The sequence below is a fragment of the Biomphalaria glabrata genome, chromosome 16 (assembly GCF_947242115.1).
Source record: "Biomphalaria glabrata chromosome 16, xgBioGlab47.1, whole genome shotgun sequence".
Taxonomy (NCBI): Eukaryota; Metazoa; Mollusca; class Gastropoda; family Planorbidae; genus Biomphalaria; species Biomphalaria glabrata.
This window is the reverse complement of record NC_074726.1, coordinates 24,933,299-24,954,909: the sequence shown is the minus strand read 5'-3', so window position 1 is coordinate 24,954,909 and position 21,611 is coordinate 24,933,299. Positions and strand designations below refer to the sequence as shown.

General features: G+C 35.5%; 1 protein-coding gene across 4 annotated transcripts; it reads left to right on the top strand.

Moving 5' to 3' along the window:
* Positions 1–1,499: 1,499 nt before the first annotated feature.
* LOC129923495 (zinc metalloproteinase nas-14-like) lies at positions 1,500–20,226 on the top strand. Of its 4 annotated transcripts, none has more exons than XM_056014759.1 (4): positions 1,500–2,223; positions 7,094–7,252; positions 9,754–18,115; positions 19,707–20,226. In XM_056014759.1, exons 1-3 carry the CDS (start codon positions 2,176–2,178, stop codon positions 10,900–10,902), a joined length of 1,356 nt encoding a protein of 451 aa, XP_055870734.1. In that variant the 5' UTR covers positions 1,500–2,175; the 3' UTR covers positions 10,903–18,115; positions 19,707–20,226. The 4 variants fall into 4 exon arrangements, with proteins under 4 accessions (XP_055870734.1, XP_055870735.1, XP_055870736.1 ...); XM_056014760.1 differs by lacking the exon at positions 19,707–20,226 and adding an exon at positions 19,010–19,186; XM_056014761.1 differs by having other exon boundaries at positions 1,501–2,223; positions 9,757–18,115.
* The last annotated feature ends 1,385 nt before the right edge of the window (positions 20,227–21,611 follow it).

Here is a 21,611-nt window from a genome sequence, read left to right as displayed (position 1 = left end):
ATTTCATCAGAGCTGAGCTAAACAATTTTGTTTCATCAGAGCCGAGCTAAACAATTTTATTTCATCAGAGCTGAGCTAAACACTTTTATTTCATCAGAGCTGAGCTAAACAATTTTATTTCATCAGAACTGAGCTAAACAATTTTATTTCATCAGAGCTGAGCTAAACAATTTATTTCATCAAAGCTGAGCTAAACAATTTTATTTCATCAGAACTGAGCTAAACAATTTTATTTCATCTGAGCTGAGCTAAACAATTTTATTTCATCAGTGCTGAGCGAAACAATTTTATTTCATCAGAGCTGAGCTAAACAATTTTATTTCATCAGAACTGAGCTAAACAATTTTATTTCATCTGAGTTGAGCTAAACAATTTTATTTCATCAGAGCTGAGCTAAACAATTTTATTTCATCAGAACTGAGCTAAATAATTTTATTTCATCAGAACTGAGCTAAACAATTTTATTTCATCAGAGCTGAGCTAAACAATTTTATTTCATCAGAGCTGAGCTAAACAATTTTATTTTATCAGAACTGAGCTAAACAATTTTATTTCATCAGAGCTGAGCTAAACAATTTTATTTCATCAGAGCTGAGCTAAACAATTTTATTTCATCAGAACTGAGCTAAACAATTTTATTTCATCAGAGCTGAGCTAAACAATTTTATTTCATCAGAGCTGAGCTAAACAATTTTATTTCATCAGAACTGAGCTAAACAATTTTATTTCATCGGAACTGAGCTAAACAATTTTCTTCCAAATATTTTACATGCCGACACAAGAATAAAAAAAACCCAGTTAATTAGCGATTGGTAATACTTTTTTTTTTTGGAATCAAACAAGGGAAAGAGATTGTCCTTGACTGGTGTGGTGGTAAAAGTTGAATTAGTTCCATTTAAACTATTTTCAAAGATAACTATAAAACCTTCTATTTCATAAGCACTGCCCTAGCTTGAGGAAGCTTAAATAGGTTTGAGCCCTCGAGTTCCAACTTTTTTAAATCAATGAATTTAAAAAGCGATTACGGTCACATTGAAAAGATATCCCATCCCCTTCTATCTATCTATTATTAACATAACGCATCAATCTGGCCTTCTATTGCAAAGAAGCAAGGTAAGAAGTCTTAGGATCGGTTCAGTGTTAAAAACAAAGCTTTTCAAAGCCAACGAGTATTAATAAACTAGTCCCATAAATTAACGTCCCATTAAATTCCACTGATATGATATGTTGACCGCATTACGACTTCACTGTAGTTTAAAGTAAAAAAAAAGTTCCTTTTCAGACCTTGCTATCTATAGGGCAGATGATGTTAAGGTCACCCATTTTTTTATAGCCAACGATTAACGAGCAGGGTATAATGTGGTCAGCACAACAACCAACCGCTTTACTTTCCTAAATTAAAGTCAGGTACTCATTATTGTGGACCTAACCCTAACCCTAAAATCCCGAAATTCATAATCCCACTATTCAATGAGGTCCCATCCCATGACCCCAGGTTTGGAAGCCAAGCGCTTAACTACTCAACCACCGCGCCCCACACAGTAGTGTCCTGCTTTAAATAAAATAGTCCACATACTTTTTTTAAAAGGGTATAAAAGGTCTTTTAGTATTGGATTGGGTCACAAGAGAGGCTTACTCTAATTCAAGGAAAGTATTCCAATGGTCTTAAACACAAAATCTGGAAGATCTGGAATTCGCTGGTGACATAGAGCCTTATTATCACATATACTACAGGATATGCAAGAAAAAGTTTTAAGTAAAGTAGGAAAAAGAGTAGGCCTCAGTTAAACCACAAAAAAGAAAAACGTACTTAAAATGATCAACAAACAAATTTGAGAAGTTAAACTGGTTTCTCAGACCATAGACCAAGTAGATAGTTTTATACAACTTGTATTTATGTAAATAAAAGATTAGAAGTTCGAACGTGCCTCAAGATCTAGCGGATGAGACAGTGGACTGTGAGCATAAGTAGCACGTGTTGAGTGAATAACATCAAGAACCTCTTGAGAAACATCACAACATACAAAGTAAAGGATGTGCAGAGATGTATAAAAGACAACTGTTAAAATCTCATTCATTCAGTAATTCTAATCTTTAAAAAAAAATAGGAAAAAAAAATTTAAGGAAAAAAAAATCATAAGAAAAGATTTAGGAAAACTATTATATTGTGCCGAAATGAACTTTGAACCATTAACGATATATGCTCTTACCCATGTGATACTGGTAAGTATTATTCTTTTATATTATTATATATTTAATATGATTACTTTAACATTTAGTATGCACTTAAATCGCTTTTCTACAGTAAACACTTTTTCAGCCATTAGAAATGTTATAACATGTTATTAAAGAAATCTTATCTTATATAATACAGACGTTACTTCAAAATTTACTTACTAGATTTTTCTAAGGCTTTGACAAAGTTCACCACCATAGTTTGCTTAAAAAATTAAAATATTTCGGCATTAATGGTCCACTGCATCAGTGGATTAAAGACTTTCTGATAATAATAATAATAATAATAATAATAATCTTTATTATCCGTAAGGAAATTTGTCTTACAATTTGTGCATTACACCAAACAAAAAACATTATAACTATAAGAAACCAAAGTGATAGGGAGAGAACAAACTGTAATAATAAATGGCTCTAAATCAACACCGATAACAGTAAACTCAGGTGTACCTCAAGGAACAGTCTTGGGTCCACTACTATTTTTAATTTACATAAATGATTTACCAAATTGCATTACTTCAGGAACAAAAGTCAGATTATTTGCAGACGATTGCATAATATATAGAACAATAAAAACAACACAAGACACAGATATTTTACAAAGAGAATTAGATGAATTACAGAAATGGGAATTAAATTGGAGCATGTCTTTCCACCCAGAAAAATGTCAGTTGTTAAGAGTAACAAAAAAACTAAAACAAATTAATTCCACTTATCTTATTCATGGCAAACCAGTAACACAGACTAAAAACGCAAAATACCTAGGTGTTATAATAAATGAAAAACTGCCATGGAATCCACATATTGATGAAACTACAAAAAAAATCAAACAAAGCATTAGGATTTATTAAAAGAAATTTCTATAAATCAAATAAGAACATAAAACTAAAATGTTATTTAACCTTGGTTAGGCCAATAATAGAATATGCATCCTCTGTTTGGGACCCCTCAACTCAAGAAAACATTAAGAAACTAGAACAGAACAAAATAGAGCATTGCGATTCATAACAAACGAATATTCACATTTGACTAGAGTAACACCTTTAGTAAAATCACTAAATTTAGAAAGCCTTCAGGACAGAAGGCTCAAAAGTAAAGTAGCAATAATACATAAAACACTGAACCATAATCTTCAAATACAAAAACAAAATTTAATAAAATACTCTGAAAGACACAAAGATAAAGGCACATTCCTCGTCCCATATGCTAGGACAAATTTGTACAAATACTCCTTCTTCCCTAGCGCTATTAGAGCATGGAATGGGTTGCCTCAGCTAGCCAGGAAAACCAGTGACTTGGCAGAATTTAAGTCATTGGTTAATACGCATGACTAAATGCATGACGCGTAGGACGTAATCATCTTCTTTTTTGAAGTAACGTCTGTATTATATAAGATAAGAAAAAAAACAACAAAGAAGATGATTACGTCCTACGCGTCATGCATATTGCCGACCTGTAGGCTACGAAAATTAAGAAAGAGTTGCAGTTTTCACTTGGCTACGAAGCCCTAGCAGTGAACTACATTGTTTTCCAGATTCCACGCCGATAAATTCAGTGTCTGCTGATATAAGTTCTGTTTTTTTTTGGTTTCTGCATCTGTCTTTCACAGTAGCTTTTACTTTAGTCTCATATGAAGCTCTATTTTGAAGGCTATTTGCTGTTAGGTGCTCTCTATGCTAGTTTCCTTTGTGGAAACTTCAGACAGAACTATGGGCGAAGAGATCTCATTCCACGCCTGTCGAATGGTCTTTTTAAAAGTCTTTTTGCGGCCGCCGAAAAGGGGAATAGACGCTATTAATTTTGTGTGGTCTGTCTGTCCGTTCGTCTGTCCCATTTAGATCTCAGAAACTAGAAGACAAAATGAAAATCGGACTTCATGATATTTAGATCATTCAAAATTCTGATGCAACTGCTACTTTTTTCTTTTACGAAGATGAACCATTTAATAAAAAAAAATAACTTTGAAATGAAAAACATCAGGGAAGGTAAGTTTTTTTTTTTTGGAAAGGTCTCAGATTCTTCATTAATAGCTCAAGCTTTATCCATAGATTCGCTTATTGGTACAAAGAAATTGCATCTACGGTCACAATGGAAAAAGTTTCAATGGATCATTATAAAATATATTTTCCATTTACTAACTCATTGAATGGAATACTGATTCAAAAGTTGTTTTCAAAAAAATAATTTCGATACGAACTTCGTTTTAGTTTTAAAAAAGACAATTAAATTGTGTAGCGCGCATTTTGACATATCCACCTTATATATTTAATCTAAATTAGGCTTAATCATATACTATATAGTCTATGGCTTAATAGATGCCATAAGTAGATCTATTAAACAATTTGAACAAACTTTACATCTATAAATTATTAAGGAAATAGTTTATCTTCTTACAGCTTAGTGGTGCAGTTTTATTTTTTAAGTAAACATTAGTATAAAATTAAGAAGTGAATCTGATGCAAACAGCAGAGTGTACTATTACTCAGTAGTAGGTCTACTAATCCAGTTCATGATATTGTCATAGCGCTAGACTCTAGATCTAGCAATTTTAAGATAAAATGTGTTAAGTCATACGAATTCTAGTCTAGATCTAGATTCTATTTCTAGATTTTAGATCCAGTCTAGATTTTTGTCTAGATCATGTCTGAAACTAGATTTAGTTCTAGATCTAGATCTAGAGTCTATTTAGTCTAGATCTAGACCTAGTCTAGATTGTAGATTGATATCTAGTTTAGATTTAGGTCTAGATCCAGATCTAGACTATATCTAGATCTAGAACTAGTCCGATTCTAGATCTAGTCTAGATTTTAGTTCTAAATTCTAGGGTAAGTCTAGATCTAGATTAAGAACAAGTTTAGAAATATATATCTAGTCTAGATTCTAGTTCCAGATCTAGTCTAGATGTAGATCTAGGCTATATCTAGTACTAGTCTAGAAATCTAGATCTTGTCTAGAATAGATTCTAGATAAATTCCATATTCTGGACCTAGTCTAGACATGTAAAGTAGATAGAGCGATCATGATCAGAATTAGTTTGAGTAGTGAGTAATAGTGTATTATGATTTTCGCATGGGTAACCGGTTTAGTCGTGCGGGCTCATTGTCGGGAAGAGGTAAGTATCTTGGAGCAGTGGCGTCAATGGTAGGGGAGGGGGCGAGGGGTGCTGTCTGCATAGTTAGGACACTAAGGAAACCTAATTAGGTGATGTTAAGTCTATTTCTAATTTTAATTAATATGAAGGTAAAATTTGTAATAACATTTGAATAAATGTCATAAACAGTGGGATTTTACATTTGAGTAAAACTCAATAAAAGTGTGTAATCTGCTCACTGTACTAATTCAACAAAAAGAACTAATTAGCAATAGTGTTTAGTGGAACATGTTTCAAGAAAGTTGATGGAGTAGGGGTGACACCGACACTGTATCTTGATGTTTCTATGCTGTTCTAAGGTGATCAGTTAACGCTACTCTACTTATTCCAGAAGAGTTAGAAGAGTCTTAACAAAGACGGCGTGTTGCACTGTTTGCTTTTAAATGAAAAATAACGCCAAATCATTAAAAAAAATGTATTCCTTTAAACGATCAAAACAATACTTTGGCTTAAATATTCCTGGTCCATTGGTGAATTTAATGGGGGCCGCCTTTGAGTTTGTTTGATGACACAAACTCTCTGTGTAATCTTGTTATATATATATATATATATATATATATATATATATATATATATATATATATATATATATTACTTGTATTCCAGTTTTGTAATCATTTTCTGCACTCTTTTTTAGCACTTCTGAATTATATTTTTATTTTTGAAGTTCATTTTATTTTAATGAATTGCTAAAATAAAGGTTCCATTTATGTTCCATGACATTGTTTGGTTTATAGTGAAAATCAATACTAGACTATGCATCCTTTGTTAGGGACCGTCAACTCAAGAAAACATTAAAAAAAACTGGAATAGCCAAAAAATAGAGCAGTGAGATTCACAACAAACGAATATTCACATTTGACTAGAGTAACACCTTTAGTACAATCACTAAATTTATAAAGCCTTCAGGATAGAAGACTTAACAGTAAAGCTGCAATTATACACAAAACACTGAGCCATAATCTTCGAATATAAAAACCAAACCTTATAAAATACTCAGAAAGAAACAAAGATAAAAGCACATTCCTCGTCCCATATGCTAGGACAAATTTGTACAAATGCTCTTTCTTCCCTGCTCTATTAGAACATGGAAAGGGTTGCCTGAGTCAGCCAGGAAAACCAGTGACTTGGCAGAATTTAAGTAATTGGTTAACATGCATGACTAGATGCATGACGCTTAGGACGTAATCATATTTTTTAAAGTGACGTCTGTAATTTATAAGATTTGATTCTATTGTTTAAACTATTATAATTATTCAATAAACATTGTGGAGTGTTAAAGTTAAAAAAAAAAAGTTTATCGAATGCTATCAACATATTTCATCATTGTCATCTGCGCCTTGATTTTCGACGTAGGGGTGTTCTGACAGTTCGCCTAACCAAATCTTAGTACGATATCAAAGAATGAGGCCGGTCCATTCTTGCAAGTTTTCTTAGTGCTTCCTCCACTGTACCTTGAAGATTGACTTTTGATAGTCAGTCATTTCATAACATAGGACCAAACGCTCTCAGCTTTAATCTCTTCACAGTATTGAAGAGTTACTTGTTTTTCACTCAGAGTGTTTAGTTGTAAAAATACAAGACATGCAAACTCATTAGTCTTTTTTTAAAATAATGTATACTATATTAATATTAACAGGTATTCATACAATATTGCATGTAACTTTTTAAACATTAGATATGTAAAAATATTATTTGTTTCTTCAGATGACGTCACAGTTGTTGTCAGTTTCCAGTGATTCTATAGATGAACTTATCGCAGGGGCTACCGAGATGAATGATTTTTATCTGGCAGACATGGAGGCGGGAAATGTCAGACATGAGCTGGACATGGTGCTGACAATGGAACAATATAACGCATTATACGTAAGTATGCCATATTATTGGTTAGCAAGATTGCTAGTGATTGTCATGTGTTAATATTGGAGAGTAATGTATTGTCTACCAAATCACATGACGAACGTAAGCGCCTCTTCTTAAACACACCGAATGAACACAGAGGTCGTGGCCCCTACGACTTGAAAAGGCCCTACGCCAGTGATGCCCAAAATACGGCCCGCGGGCCACATCCGGCAAGTGACGTGATTCCAACCTGCCCGCCGACACTTCAACACAAAGTGTAGAAAATCCTCTGTTCACAAAAAAAAAAGTAGTGATACTAAACCATCATATTATTTATATAAAGAAAGAGTGGCTCTTTGTAAAGGTCATAGCATTAAACATCTTTATGAAACCAAACACATAAATAAATAAGGCGGCATTCTTGGTTTGAGACGCAACTATTATATTACACCTAGGCTGAAGGACTGATGACAATGTTTACCAGAAACAAACAATAAACTAAGTCGGCTGTAAGGCTAGCTACAGATCTGTACACATTGTAACTAGAGACATAAAGCCATTTTCCGACAGCAAATGCATAAAAATAGTTCTTGCTAGCAATGATGTGATAAGTCAGTCCTGAAAAGAAGAATGCTATTGAACTTGTCAGCCTTTCTCATAATAATTAAAAAGCTAGGGAAAGATATCTCCATTCAAAACTAACATACAAATCGGATTTCGAAATGTTTTCTATTGCCTCTGACGAGCTTACCGACATATCTGATACCGCTCAAAATCTTGGTAATTGTTTTCGGTACAAACAGCAGTTTTGAAATCAGAAAAGTTGGTAGCATGCATTAGACCTCCACTAGCGAAGTCGTGTCTAAGAAATTTCAACCATCACAGAGGATCTTTCTCTTGCTTGGGAGATATTACTTGGAGTGACTACTGATGGTGCCACAAATATGGTTGACAGCAAAAGTTATTAGAAATATTGTGGAGTCAAATGGTAGCAAGTCTCTGTGGCTTCATTGAGTTATTCCCCAACAAAATCTACGTGGCTTCATTGAATTATTCCCAAACAAAAAAATCTATGTGGCTTCATTGAGTTATTCCCCAACAAAATCTATGTGGCTTCATTGAATTATTCCCCAACAAAATCTATGTGGCTTCATTGAATATTTCCCAACAAAATCTCTGTGGCTTCATTGAATTATTCCCCAACAAAATCTATGTGGCTTCATAGAATTATTCCCCAACAAAATCTATGTGCCTTCATTGAATTATTCCCCAACAAAATCTATGTGGCTTCATTGAATTATTCCCCAACAAAATCTATGTGGCTTCATTGAATTATTCCCCAACAAAATCTATGTGGCAAGCTGTTCAGTCTGGACCATGTGAGGATGATCGTGTTCAGATCGAACAAAGTTCGTGGTTTCAATAATCCACCCGCGGCCAATGTGTCAAGTTCCCAGACAGAGCTACAACTTACAAAGCTAGACATTCCTGCTTAACAAATAGTAAGTGATGCAGACATTTGATTTGTAATCTTTGTTCATTGAAGAAACTTTTCTAAATCTCCGAAAACAAGCGGTAATGATGATCACAATAATTAATAGCACCTGTTTGAGAGGACAAACATTTTTAATGATGAATGAATCGTATTAAATCTTTTGAAACTCATGCTATGTAATTCGTCTCAAGGACAAACATCTAGAATTCTAGATTCAGCGCTCATCTCACGCAGCCGGATATTTAAAAGTCAGTTTAAAATAAGCTTCCCATGAACGAATGTAAGTACTAGGTTCACCGGTTTCTAATAAAAATGGTTCATTGTCTATTTCCTTTTTAAAAACCTTTTATGTTGACGTGGCTCGCGACACAAGTGTCGGAAATTAAAATGGCCCGCCGGCCGAATAAGGTTGAGCATTACTGCCCTACGCTATTTGAGATATGGGGCCCTTTTGAAGATTAACACAAGTATAACTGGGAACTATTAGTCCAGAAATAATTTGTTAAAAATTAAATCCTAGTTTAAGATTAAATAGGTGCGGTGGCTGAGCGGTAAATCGCTTGGCTTCCAAATCGAGGATTCCTGGTAAAGAATGGGATTTTTAATTTCGAGATCCTTAGGGCACCTCTGTGTCAACCCAGCATTAGTTGGGGAAAACTAAAGGTGGTTGGTCGTTGTACTGGTCACATGACAACCTCTTACTAACCGTATGCCACAGAAATAGGCGACCTTTACATCATCTGCCCTCTAGACCTTTACTTTTTACATAATAGAGTAAACTAAATGCTCACATTTGTTATTGAAAAAAGATACAGAGGAAGTAAAAATATCGGTATGGCTACATAACCTTAATATAGCTTGCTCAGTGAGTTTCCTCTTTTATTAATTCAGCCACCCTTAAAGACTAAATAACTCGATAGTATAATTCTATAACTTGGAAGGCGCCCTTGTTAAACATGAAGATTAAGTTTTGTCGCACCAGGCTTCCCAGTGGCCCCAAATGGCTAACTTAAAATGTATGTTTAATCAGCAGGAGCCCAAATCAACTAATGGCCAGAAAAAAAGAGGTAGGCAAAGAAGAAAAGCGATACGAGGCAATAACTACCGATGGACTAACAAAGAAATTCCTTACAGAATCGTCTCTAATGTCTTCGATGCCAACAGTATGAGAGAGATCCGAGCAGCCATCGCTGAATGGCAAAACTACACCTGCATCACCTTCAGATCGGCAACCAAATCCGACCGCAACTTCGTCAGCATTAACAACGGCAACGGCTGCTACTCTTACCTGGGGATGGTCGGGGGCAGCCAAACAGTCGGCCTTGCGGGAGGTTGTAGAGTCAAGGGCGTCATCGTTCACGAGTTGGGCCACGCCATCGGGTTCCAACACGAGCAGAACCGGCCTGACAGGGATGACTACGTGACGATTATTGAGAGGAACATTCCGGTTAATTTGCTGTACAACTTTAAAAAGTATTCTGTGGAAGCTGTGGATAATTACGGGGTGCCTTACGACTACAGGAGCATCATGCAGTACGGAGGGCGCGCCTTCTCCTTCAATGGAGAGATTACCATACAAACTAAAGACCCGAGGTACCAGAACGTTATAGGAAATCGAGAAGGCCTTAGCTTCAATGACATCAAGCTGGCCAACCTTATGTACAACTGCCACGATAAATGTGGCACAGGAATCCGATGCCCAAGCGAAGGGTTCTTGGGCAAAGACTGCCAATGCTATTGTCCCGGAAGTCCCGTCCAGATCTGCGCCAGCACTGGAGTCGTGCAGACTACGCCCAAGCCTGTAGCCACGGCTACTCCTCCCAGAAAGCTTTGTGTCGATATGAACCAATACTGCAGGCCTTGGGCTGAGGCCGGATACTGCCGCACGAACTCATACGTCAAGACCTACTGCAGAGCGTCATGTCGAAGCTGCGAGGCCGGATCCAGTTCTGAAAACTCCGTCTGCAAAGACGTACACCAAAGCTGCCCGGAATTTAAAATACGGGGCTTTTGCACTGGCGCCTTTGAAAACTACATGAGAACCAACTGCCAGTCTAGTTGTAACTATTGCAACATCTCAATAAAAGCAGATTGGAATGAAACAGAGCTCTTTGAATTCAGTATGTTAATTATTATTCGCAGTTGTGACAGTTTGTTGTTACAACGCTCATTAAACTAAACATTGTGTAATATTTTATTTTAAAACTTTGAAACATTTATTATTATTTTTACTGATATTAATTGTTACATTGTGGTACTGCTCCCCTTCCCACCCAGCGCTAGGTGGTTGCGAAGTGCTGAAAATGACCTCGTGTGGCGCTTATAAACTACAAAAATTTTGTATTACAATACACAACACCAGATTAATACCAATTTAATAGAAATGTCATTATTACCAATTTTTTTTTTAAACTGCACATAATGTCAATGTAGAGACATCTGCATCAAGATCGACTCAATTCAAATTTTTCTTAAAAAAAAAAGATTTTCCCAGACGTCTCCGCTAACGCGATTCTACTCGACTTCAACATGTCAGAGCAGTCGAATTTCTTCCCGTCTGTCTTACTTCGCTCTTTTGTAAAAAAAAATAAAAATAAAAGATCAGCGAAAAAAAAACGTCTTACTTACCATGAAGTGATGTAAATTGCTATCTTCTTCTTTATTTGACTTCATTCGACATGCTTTTTTTTCCTTGGATGAATCGTGCGCTATCTGCTAGGAGAAAAGTGTAAGTGGTTCTGCCTCTCCGAATGCAGGGCAACGCTTTAATATCGTCCCGTACCACCCCGTATTACTGTAACTTTATCTGACCTTTGATTTTCTTAGTATGAAAAAATGTGGGTAACAGAAAACAGGAGAAAACTTTTCTGAGGCTCGAAACGCAGGAGAACAGATACTCCGGACTCTTTGAGGAAATTTTCAGCGCTCCCAATAACCCCTTGGCTGATATATATGCTTAGAATAACTGGAAAACTGTGTTATAATTATGTTTTTTTTTTTGAAGTTTCATTATAGTTTTAACTACTTATTTTTCTAACGGGGGATGCCAACAATTTTTTTCGTCTGGATATGACGAGGGGTGGGGTCAGGGGCGTAGCTAGTGATTTGGGGACCCGGGGGGATTGACCTCTTTGGGGTCCCCTTGCATGTTGACATTCGACATCATGACATGAGATAATATACTTAATAAATATACAAGCCTAAATTCAAGTTGGTACAGTATATCAGTAAAATTAACAAAAAATAATCATTATTTTTCTTTTAATGAATAATACCGTGGTTTATTTGCGAAATAGTGGACAAGTGACAAATCTCAATTCACGTCGTGCTTTCTGTGCAGCAAAGGCATCTATAACACCATCTACAATATTTCGATACTGTCTAGTAATTGTGTCTCCACTGACATTAAAGCCATGCTGCAGAGTCTTTCTTGTTTTATTGTGCTCCTGAGATAGTTTTTGATGAACTTGAGCTTTGAGAATGATCTCTCACATGACGCAATGAAAGTGACCTGAGTTAGCAGTATTCGGATTGAGGTTGCAATGTTTGAGCACACATCAATACCATATGAAGGCAGCTTCCTCAATATGTTGAGGACTGCGGTACTGATTCGTTGATGAAAAGGGATCTTGCATCAATGACATCATTGAACAAGCGATCGGCTTATTAGTCAGCGTGTCATCATCCATAGACTCCAAGAGGTGTCTTGGTTCAAGAAGAAACCCAAAGGTGTCCACATGGTATTCTGGCCTTTGTAATCTGTCCTTCATCTCCTACATCAGAACTCAACTCCCCATCAAGTCTTTTCATTCTTCTGGTTGTTTTGATTACAGGAAATCCATAGCATTCACTATATTCTTTTGCTTTTTCGATGAATTGGGTGATCAGTTTGTCCGTTTCTCATCATCAGAAAGCATGAAAGGGTTTTAATCTCTTCAGCAGCTTCCCGTATGTGCAGTCCAAACTTTTGTAGTTTCTTCTGAACTATATTGATTTGGCGCAATAGATTTGACCAGGATTTCAGATAAGCGAAAAATTCATAATTTTTTACTGCATGAAGATTCTGTGCATTGCTTCTATTGTCCATTGTTTCAGTTGTTGATTCAGAAAGTTTCTCCAACAGCTTGATAATTTTGTCGAGATGCAAGGAAACTGCCGACGTAGCTTCTTTTCTTGCTGACTACCTTGTATTACTATCCTTTTTAAAACTCCCGGCTCCAGCTTCTTTCAGTTTGGCCCATCTCTGGGGTGAACTGGAAAAAAAATTTAACAATTCATGTACAGTTCCAAAAAAAGTCTATCTCAACAGAATGAAGAGCTTTCAGGCTGAGAGAGTGATTATCACAGAAAAGTTGCCTTTGGATTTATGTATAAGAGACGTTTCTGCAGGCCAGAGTGACGGCCATGCAATGAGGCTGCCTTATCATAGGTTTAACCTCTGCACAGATCAAAGTCCAGTCCTATGTCTTTAAGAGTTTTCAGAACAATTTCTTCATAATGTTGTGCATCAGGTTTCAAAATTTCAAAGTAACCAATGAATGACTCTTTTATTTCGAAATTATCAACATCCAAGTAACGAACTTTTAGAGATACCTGTTCTTGATGAGAAACATCTGGAGTGGAATCAAGCATCAGAGAAAAGTAAAAAAACTTGTTTGACTTTCTCAACAATTGATTCCCTAACTTTATAGCCCATCAATTCAAAATGAACTCATTTTGAATTTCTGGTGACTTATAATGTTTGTTCACATATTCAATTTGTGGTAAGTGGTGTTTCAAGAATTCATCAAATTCTGCAAGACATTTCAAAGATGCTAGGAAGTTCCCTGAATTGTGTGAATTCAGTTTTTCGTTGAGAGCACGTAAGCTAGAGTTAGTTTGTGCTAAGTACATAATAGCTGCTGCTACACGCTTCAGAATATCTCTCCAATACTGCTGATTTTTCAAAATTTGAGTATGAAACATATGTGACAGTTCATCTGGTTCTGCCCTAAGCTTTTCTTCTTCTAACTTCCACTTCAAAAAAGCTTGTCTGTGGTGGACACCTTCTTCATGTTCTTTCAGTCTTTCAGATTTCTTCCATTTGGTGAAACCAACCCCAGGTTTGCTCAATGCACTTGATGTCTTTCTGATGCCTCAAGTCGACACATGCAAAACAAAACAGACATCCCAAGTGTGGAGAGAAGAGGAGCCAAGATGGTTGCACATTTCTCCTGTTGGAAGCTTTCTAGTGAACCATGATGATGTCAACAAAACAAATTTCGGACACTCATTTAGGGGCCCCCTCAAGTGGGGTCATGGGGGGATCTTCAAATTCTCCCCACATCCCCCCACCCTAGCTACACCACTGTGGGGAGGCATCCCTCTCATGATTTTAAGAAAAACTGATGTTTAAATCAATTTGAAATGTTTAAGATATATTTTTATCTCATGTTCTTTAACTATATACAAATGATTAAATGTAAATGAGTTTCATGTACACAAAACACAGAGAAAAAAACATTCAAATACTAAAGGTCAAAGTTAAGAGGGGTTAAAGGTATTTTCACCTGTTCAAATTCTATAGAATATAGATACATTACAATAAAAATGGTTCAGTTGGGGATGTTATTTTAAACCTTTTAATTAGAGTAATAGTATATATTTAGTAAATGTCACCACTGTTCATTTTCTTTAAGAGTGTGTAAGGTCTATTTTAAAAAGAAACTCCTGCATGCTCCTCATTTTCTTTTCGCAAACTCGTACACAATTACATTTCACCGATACGCCGAATCCACTACGAAAAATACAATGGCTGAACATTCCATTGACGAGCAACCAGCTACAACAAATATTTTCACTTGTTTGGAATTGGAACACATAATCGGTAAGGAAAACAAATAGGTATGTGTTTAAGTTTTTTTTAAAAGACAAAAAAATATATTATCTGAATTCTGAACATAAATATTTTAATAAAGTTTGACTAATCTTCCAATTTTAGCTGCCCCCGACAGAAAATAGCAGCTAATAGTTTTGTGTGGTCTGTCTGTCTGACCGTCCATCCCGTTTAGTTTTCGTAAATCCGACTTCATGATATTTTAAATTTTAGAATTTTCTAATGCAACGGCTACTTTGTTTTTTTTCTAAAAGCGAAAAATTTAATTTTTAAATTCAACTGTGCAAGCATTTTTTTAAATGAAGATACACCATTTGTACAACTATTTACTCAGATGCTCGGAACGCAGGAAATCAGGGACTCCGGACTCTTTTAGAAGATATTGATGTAATGCGTGAAAAAAATAACAGGAACAAAACAGACGAAAATGTATCGCAATTGAAAGCACAAATAGACCCATTTGATAAAATGGTTCCGCAAGCGAAAGGAGGAATATATTGGTGAAGGAGTAGTTGCCTGTAGACTCGTTGGTGAAGAAGTTGCATGGTCAGGACTGTGGCTGCACAAACAGCGGTGACGGAGATGCTGGGGATTGGAGCGCCGTCTTTGTCTGTGTTGTGGGCAAGTCTTGTGGTTATGACTGTCAAGACGAGAAGCGTGACAATGATTGCTTCGACGATCTTAAGGGGATGTAACAAATTGAAAAAAAAACAAAGAAATGAAGAAACTAGAGAAGCCTGTTATGTCCATGAAGCTTTTGTTCCTAACGTATCTGCAACGAGTGCCTCTATGAGCCGGACAGATTAAGACAACGTTGGGTCTGCGTCCAAGCTTGCTGCTGTGAACCTTAATGACCTCGGTTTATCTGTCAGTACCTTTGACGAGAACTTAAACCATGACAGCCTGAAGACCGTTTCTGATTCGTTGTCTTAGATATCGTCGGGTAAAATTGTGAATACGGGCCCAACAATGACCAAGACAGAAAAAACGAATTTGACTTTGCCTGCGGCATAATAGAGAACTCTAAGCTTGGCAACTGCATTCAGGCGATTGACAAGAACTGTATATGCGGCGTTCTTTGGAGACAGTGCCTATGCCAAGAAACCAAGCAACAAGTCTGAATTTAACAGACATTTGAACTTATGCCTACATCAGTGAGAGTGACTTGAACGATGGGGAACTAATTCCAGCCGAACCTGATGCAGTGGTGGATGAACATTTGCTTAGGGAACATTACTAGGGTGCTTCATGGGCATATCTTACAGATGAAGATGAGAATGACTATGTGTTTCAAACTAAGGGTAACTGTGGGCCTACAACTATATCCCAAGACGTCCATAGAAAAGGTCAGCTGATTTGGTGTCTTAAAAAAACGACCATGGAAACTACAGTGATCGCCACAAATTCCATTTGTGCTAATTGGCTTGTAACCCTGCTCTCCACTAACTCACCCTATGTCGATATTGTCTCAAGAGCAGATTGGCCAACTGGAGGAAGAGAAAGCAATGGCCACAGAAAACTGTGCAGATGGCTTCGTGGGCCACAGGCTCCCTGCCATCTGTGGCTCCCACTGATCGACCTCCACCTAAACTGTCAAACCTCCACTGCACTGTTTCTTTTCGGGACGAAACGCGCTAAGAAGGGAGCAATGTTATAACCTTGCCATGCACACCGCCATCCAAGATAATGCGGAAGGTGCGCACGGCCAGAAACCAGACTGAGAAGGATATTGACATTATGAAATAGAGAACGATTTCCGGCCAAGTCTAGAGCCGATATGAAGTTGTTGTTGTTGTCTTATGTATGTGTGATGTCCTCGTCTAAATAAACATAGTTGCTTTGTTGAGATGTCTCCCTTCATTTATTACAATATGAATATTAACAATGTAATAATTATGACATTAAAAAATCTCCAATCCTGTGGTTTCAAGTCGTTAGTCGAACTAGCAATACAACAGTATCGGCAACCTTTTCGAAACGAGCACGCCTTTTTTGTTTGTATCGACGGAAATTAGGTTGTAGTTGTTGATATTTTGAAGTTCATAGTTTCTGATATTCTTTCTGAAAATATTGAAACCAGCCATTTTACCTGCCTGAGCGGACCACTTCTGGGGCCGGTTTTAAGTTTGTGTTAATACAATAACTGTTTTTGTAACCTTGTTGTTGTTTTTTTGGATTAGACATAGACATAGATAAATATCTTATCTTCTTATCTTATTTTATATGATATAGACGTTACTTCAAAAAAAGAAGATGATTACGTCATACGCGTCATGCATTTGCTCATGCATATTAACCAATGACCTAAATTTTGCCAAGTCGCTGGTTTTCCTGGCTAGCTCAGGCAACCCATTCCATGCTCTAATAGCGCTAGGGAAGAAGGAGCATTTGTACAAATTTGTCCTAGCGTTTGGAATGAGGAATGTGCGTTTATCTTTGTGTCTTTTACAGTATTTTATTAAATTTTGTTTTTGTATTTGAAGATTGTGGTTCAGTGTTTTATGTATAATTGCTACTTTACTTTTGAGCCTTCTGTCCTGAAGGCTTTCTAAATTTAGTGATTTTACTAAAGGTGTTACTCTAGTCAAATGTGAATATTCGTTTGTTATGAATCTCACTGCTCTATTTTGTGTCTGTTCCAGTTTCTTAATGTTTTCTTGAGTTAAGGGGTCCCAAACAGAGGTTGCATATTCTATTATTGGCCTAACCAAGGTTAAATAACATTTTAGTTTTATGTTCTTATTTGATTTATAGAAATTTCTTTTAATAAACCCTAATGCTATGTTTGATTTTTCTATAGTTTCATCAATATGGGGATTTCATGACAGTTTTTCATTTATTACAACACCTAGGTATTTTGCGTTTTTAGTCTGTGATACTGGTTTACCATGAATAAGATAAGTGGAATTAATTTGTTTTATTTGTTTTGTTATTCTTAATAACTGACATTTTTCTCACTGCTCTATTTGGCTCTGTTCCAGTTTCTTAATGTTGTCTTGAGTTGAGGGGTCCCAAACAGAGGATGCGTATTTTATTATTGGCCTAACAAAGGTTAAATAACATTTTAATTTATGTTTTTATGTGATTTATAGAAACTCCCCATATAGAACATAAAATATGTGGAGAGCTGCCATAACTGGAAACCACTGCGCTGGTCATCAGCTGGTCATCGCAGATATAGTACTACTCCTCTAAACCCTCCAATGAAAAAGAAAAAAAAAAGATTTAACAGGTTTTAGCTTTTTATTATGTTCTTCTTCATGACAGTTGTCAATGATATATTCATATCAGGTAGATTAACCGTAGACATGATTATCTGTTTTGTCAAACACACACACACACATATATTTTTAATTAAAAGGTGTACCAAAAACGTTTTAAATTTTTCTACTAGGCTTCATCAATAAATGTATGGAACATATTATCTATTTCCGTTTCTAGATTGACAATGTCGAATTAACAATATCAAACACAAGTGAAGATGCTGAAGACATTCTTAAGGAAGCTATAAAAAAAGGTAAAATTTCTACTCTATAATATGACAAATTGAAAAAAATAGGAGACATGAAAAAAAATATAATAAAACAAGGTTACAAAGACGGTTTGTGTGAAAACACAAACTCAAAATCGACCCACGAAGTGGTCCACCCAGGCAGGCTTTAATATTTTCAGAAAGAACATCCGAATGAAATTATATGAAAGACAAATGACAGATAAGAATGGAGAAAGAAGGTTGACAGATCTTGTGTAGTGCCCCAACGGTCCAGGAGATCAAAGGATAGGTGAAAGTGAATGTAAAGTTAGATGTCAATGTTTTTTTTGTTTAAAAAATATTAAATTATTCTATTTGAATGTTAGCTTTAATGTTTTTATTAATTAACATTGACATATCAATATATTAACATATGTAGATAAAATAAACTATAATCTAAAAGGCGTATTACCTACCTTGTTTATCAAATCATGAACGTTTATGCGCACAAATCTAAGGACACTAGATACTCTCCGATTTCAGCAAAAAAGTAAGAATTTAAAAATAGAAAATGGGATTCCCGAACTCAATTTCTAACGTTCAATTAGAGGCAAGCGAATAATTATTTGTCTATATTTAGTTTGCTAGCTTTGATTTTGAAGAATTCTTTTTTTTTTGTTTTGTTTCATAGCACCTTTAGTTTCTTCTTTCCTTCTTTATGCCCAGCGCCCCCATACCGCCCTTTATTGTGTCCAGCGCCCCACTACCGCCCCTTTGGCTATCAGCGCCCCCCAAAATCTCGAAAACGCCCCAAGGCGCAAGCGCAACTGTTGAAGACCACTGTTCTAGACCTTATAGCATTGCACCTATATAATTGAAGGAGGTAAACAACAAGCTAACTAATGTTCAGGCTACTTTTGTAAACTTCACTTTCTCCAGGTAGAGTACCAAGTGACTGGAACAAAGCTAATGTCACTCCTTTTTATTTAAACAAGGAGATAAATCTGATCCAAGAAACTACAAACCAGTATCATTCACCAACATCACATGTATAATACTAGGAAACATAATATGTAGCATCGCAATAAACATTTAAGGTAAAGGTAAACATTAGATCCTATCTCCATATCAGCGTGGCTTTACAACAATGTAGGTCATATAAAACCCATCTATTAGGTCTGATTGGTTCAAAGGGCTTAGATCATAATGAGCAAATAGATGTGATTTTTTTTTATTTCTCTAAAGCATTCAGTGAAGCTCACTACCATACCTTGCTATAAAAAATATAATATGTTGGTCCTACTGGTCCATTACACCTATAGACTCAAGATTTCTTGATAGTGAGAGAAAAAAAATAAAATTTTGGTATGTTAACATGAACTTTCAAAGTTTTGGTTATAGAAACAAATATTTTACACCATTTATCTTATGCACAAAAGTTGTGTAATATTAAATATAACTTGTCTTTAATTTATCTATTTAAATAAAATGTGTAATATTTTTTGACAACTCTACAAAACATTAAAAGTTATTGAGCATGGATAGATATGAAAATCACTAATATATTGTTTTAGCAAAAATATTGATTTATGATGTGCACTTTTTATTCTGAAAAATATAAATATTTCTTCAACAGACAAGTCAAGATTGATGCCTCTTCGGAAATCAACAAAGATATGATGAAAGCATTTTAAAAGCTAGTGACAATCCAAAGATGTACTCTTAAGTGGCTTGAATGTTATTGTCAAGAAAGCCAATTAGATAAAAACTATACATTTTATTGACAAGCTTATGATAGACCTAGAAAATATTTTTCTTAATTGCTTATTCTTCATTATGGGATAATACACTTCAATATATGGACTCAAACATTATGAGTAGCTGATAGTTTTGAATTATGCTTATAAAAGGCAAGGGGAATGACAAAGAAAGAGTGTGAGCTAATAAAAATGGTGCTCAAGTGTATTGTTTTGTAATACAAAAATTATTTGTTCTTTTCAGGTATTGCTAGTTAGAATGCTATGTAATATTAACATGCAAAATTTAGTTACTCTGTAATATTAGACATAATTGTAGGTCTTTCTGTGTAGCAAATATATTGTACAATTATTTCATTCCTACCAGTAGATTATGTAATTTATTGAATGATATTAAAGAGCTTCTAAATAAATATGTCTTTATATGCTTCTGTACTTGTTATTTCATAATAATAATAATCTTTATTATCCAGGAGGGAAAATATTTACATTTACTATGTGAGAAAAGTAAATATTTATAGTAGCATTAAAATAGAGCTCTTGCCTCGTGTTCTAAAAAATGTATTTCACTTGCTGATAGCTATAAAAATATTTGACAAGATCTTTTGCACAAAATATTTTAAGATAAAAATTGAGATTCTGTAAAGCACTAGGCACAAAATATTACACATTTCCATTAAAGACATTGTAATGTATGCTTATATACTTGAATAGGACTGGTGCATTGCATGATGTCTGCTGCTAATAGTGTCTGGTCAGCAGATGTGAAGAATTTTAAAAATTAATTAATATGAGTGCTTTTAAGCTGACAGTATAAGTTGTTCTCAGCTAGATCTCAATTCCATATTACCATATAGAAAATATTGAGTAGGGATAGGAATTTTTTATTTGTTGACAAAGACATTTTTTGAAATGTATGGAGTAGACCAGTGATTTCCAAACTTTTTTGTCTCGTAGACCCCTTGAGATGTTTTCTGATTTTCGATACAACCCCTGCTTAACTTGAATTGCATTTTAGCAAATTCATTAATTTTTTTTAAAACTAATTTCTAACTGTAGTGAAAAGTAATTTAAAGCTACAATGGAAGTTATGTCATTTAATTGATAAAATTCAAATTTAAACCAATTAAAATAACAATATATATATTTCTGGAATCACCAAACACACTGAAAATGTTTTGTTTTTTTGTAGGTCCATCATCCGTTGCTAAGGATATTATGTTTCATAAAGGACTTTGTTGTTCCTATCTTGTTCTATAAAGCAGTCCATCAAATATGAAATAGTAATTAATTAATTAATTTGCTCTAAGTATCACTGGAAAAGTATTCGCAAAGAGTTTCTCATGTATTTCTTGACATTTCAAGTCTGGCTCAAATACGAAACTGTTTTCATTAACAGGAGAAGGAGTGAAGGCGAGTAACTGCCTGGCTGCCTGGTCGTGCGGTTTGCGCGCTGGACTGTCGTTCACATTTATCGATGGTCGAGGGTTCAAACCCTGCCCGCTCCCATCCCCCGTCGTCCTGCGGGAGGTTTGGATTAGGAAGTAATTATCTTCAACTCTGAAGGAACATCCGAAACATGTAAAACATTTTACAAAAACATTTTAAAACTAGCGCCTAAACCAGTAAACTTCCGGTAGGAGGGACTCGTTCCCTTTGGCTTGCTACCCACCTAGCAGAAGGAAAACTGACTTCAAACCTCTGCTGCCTTGCAGTTATACCCACACATGGAGGAGGTATTGTGAGTCAACCCTGAGGAAAAATAAGGAGCCAGCAACCCTTAG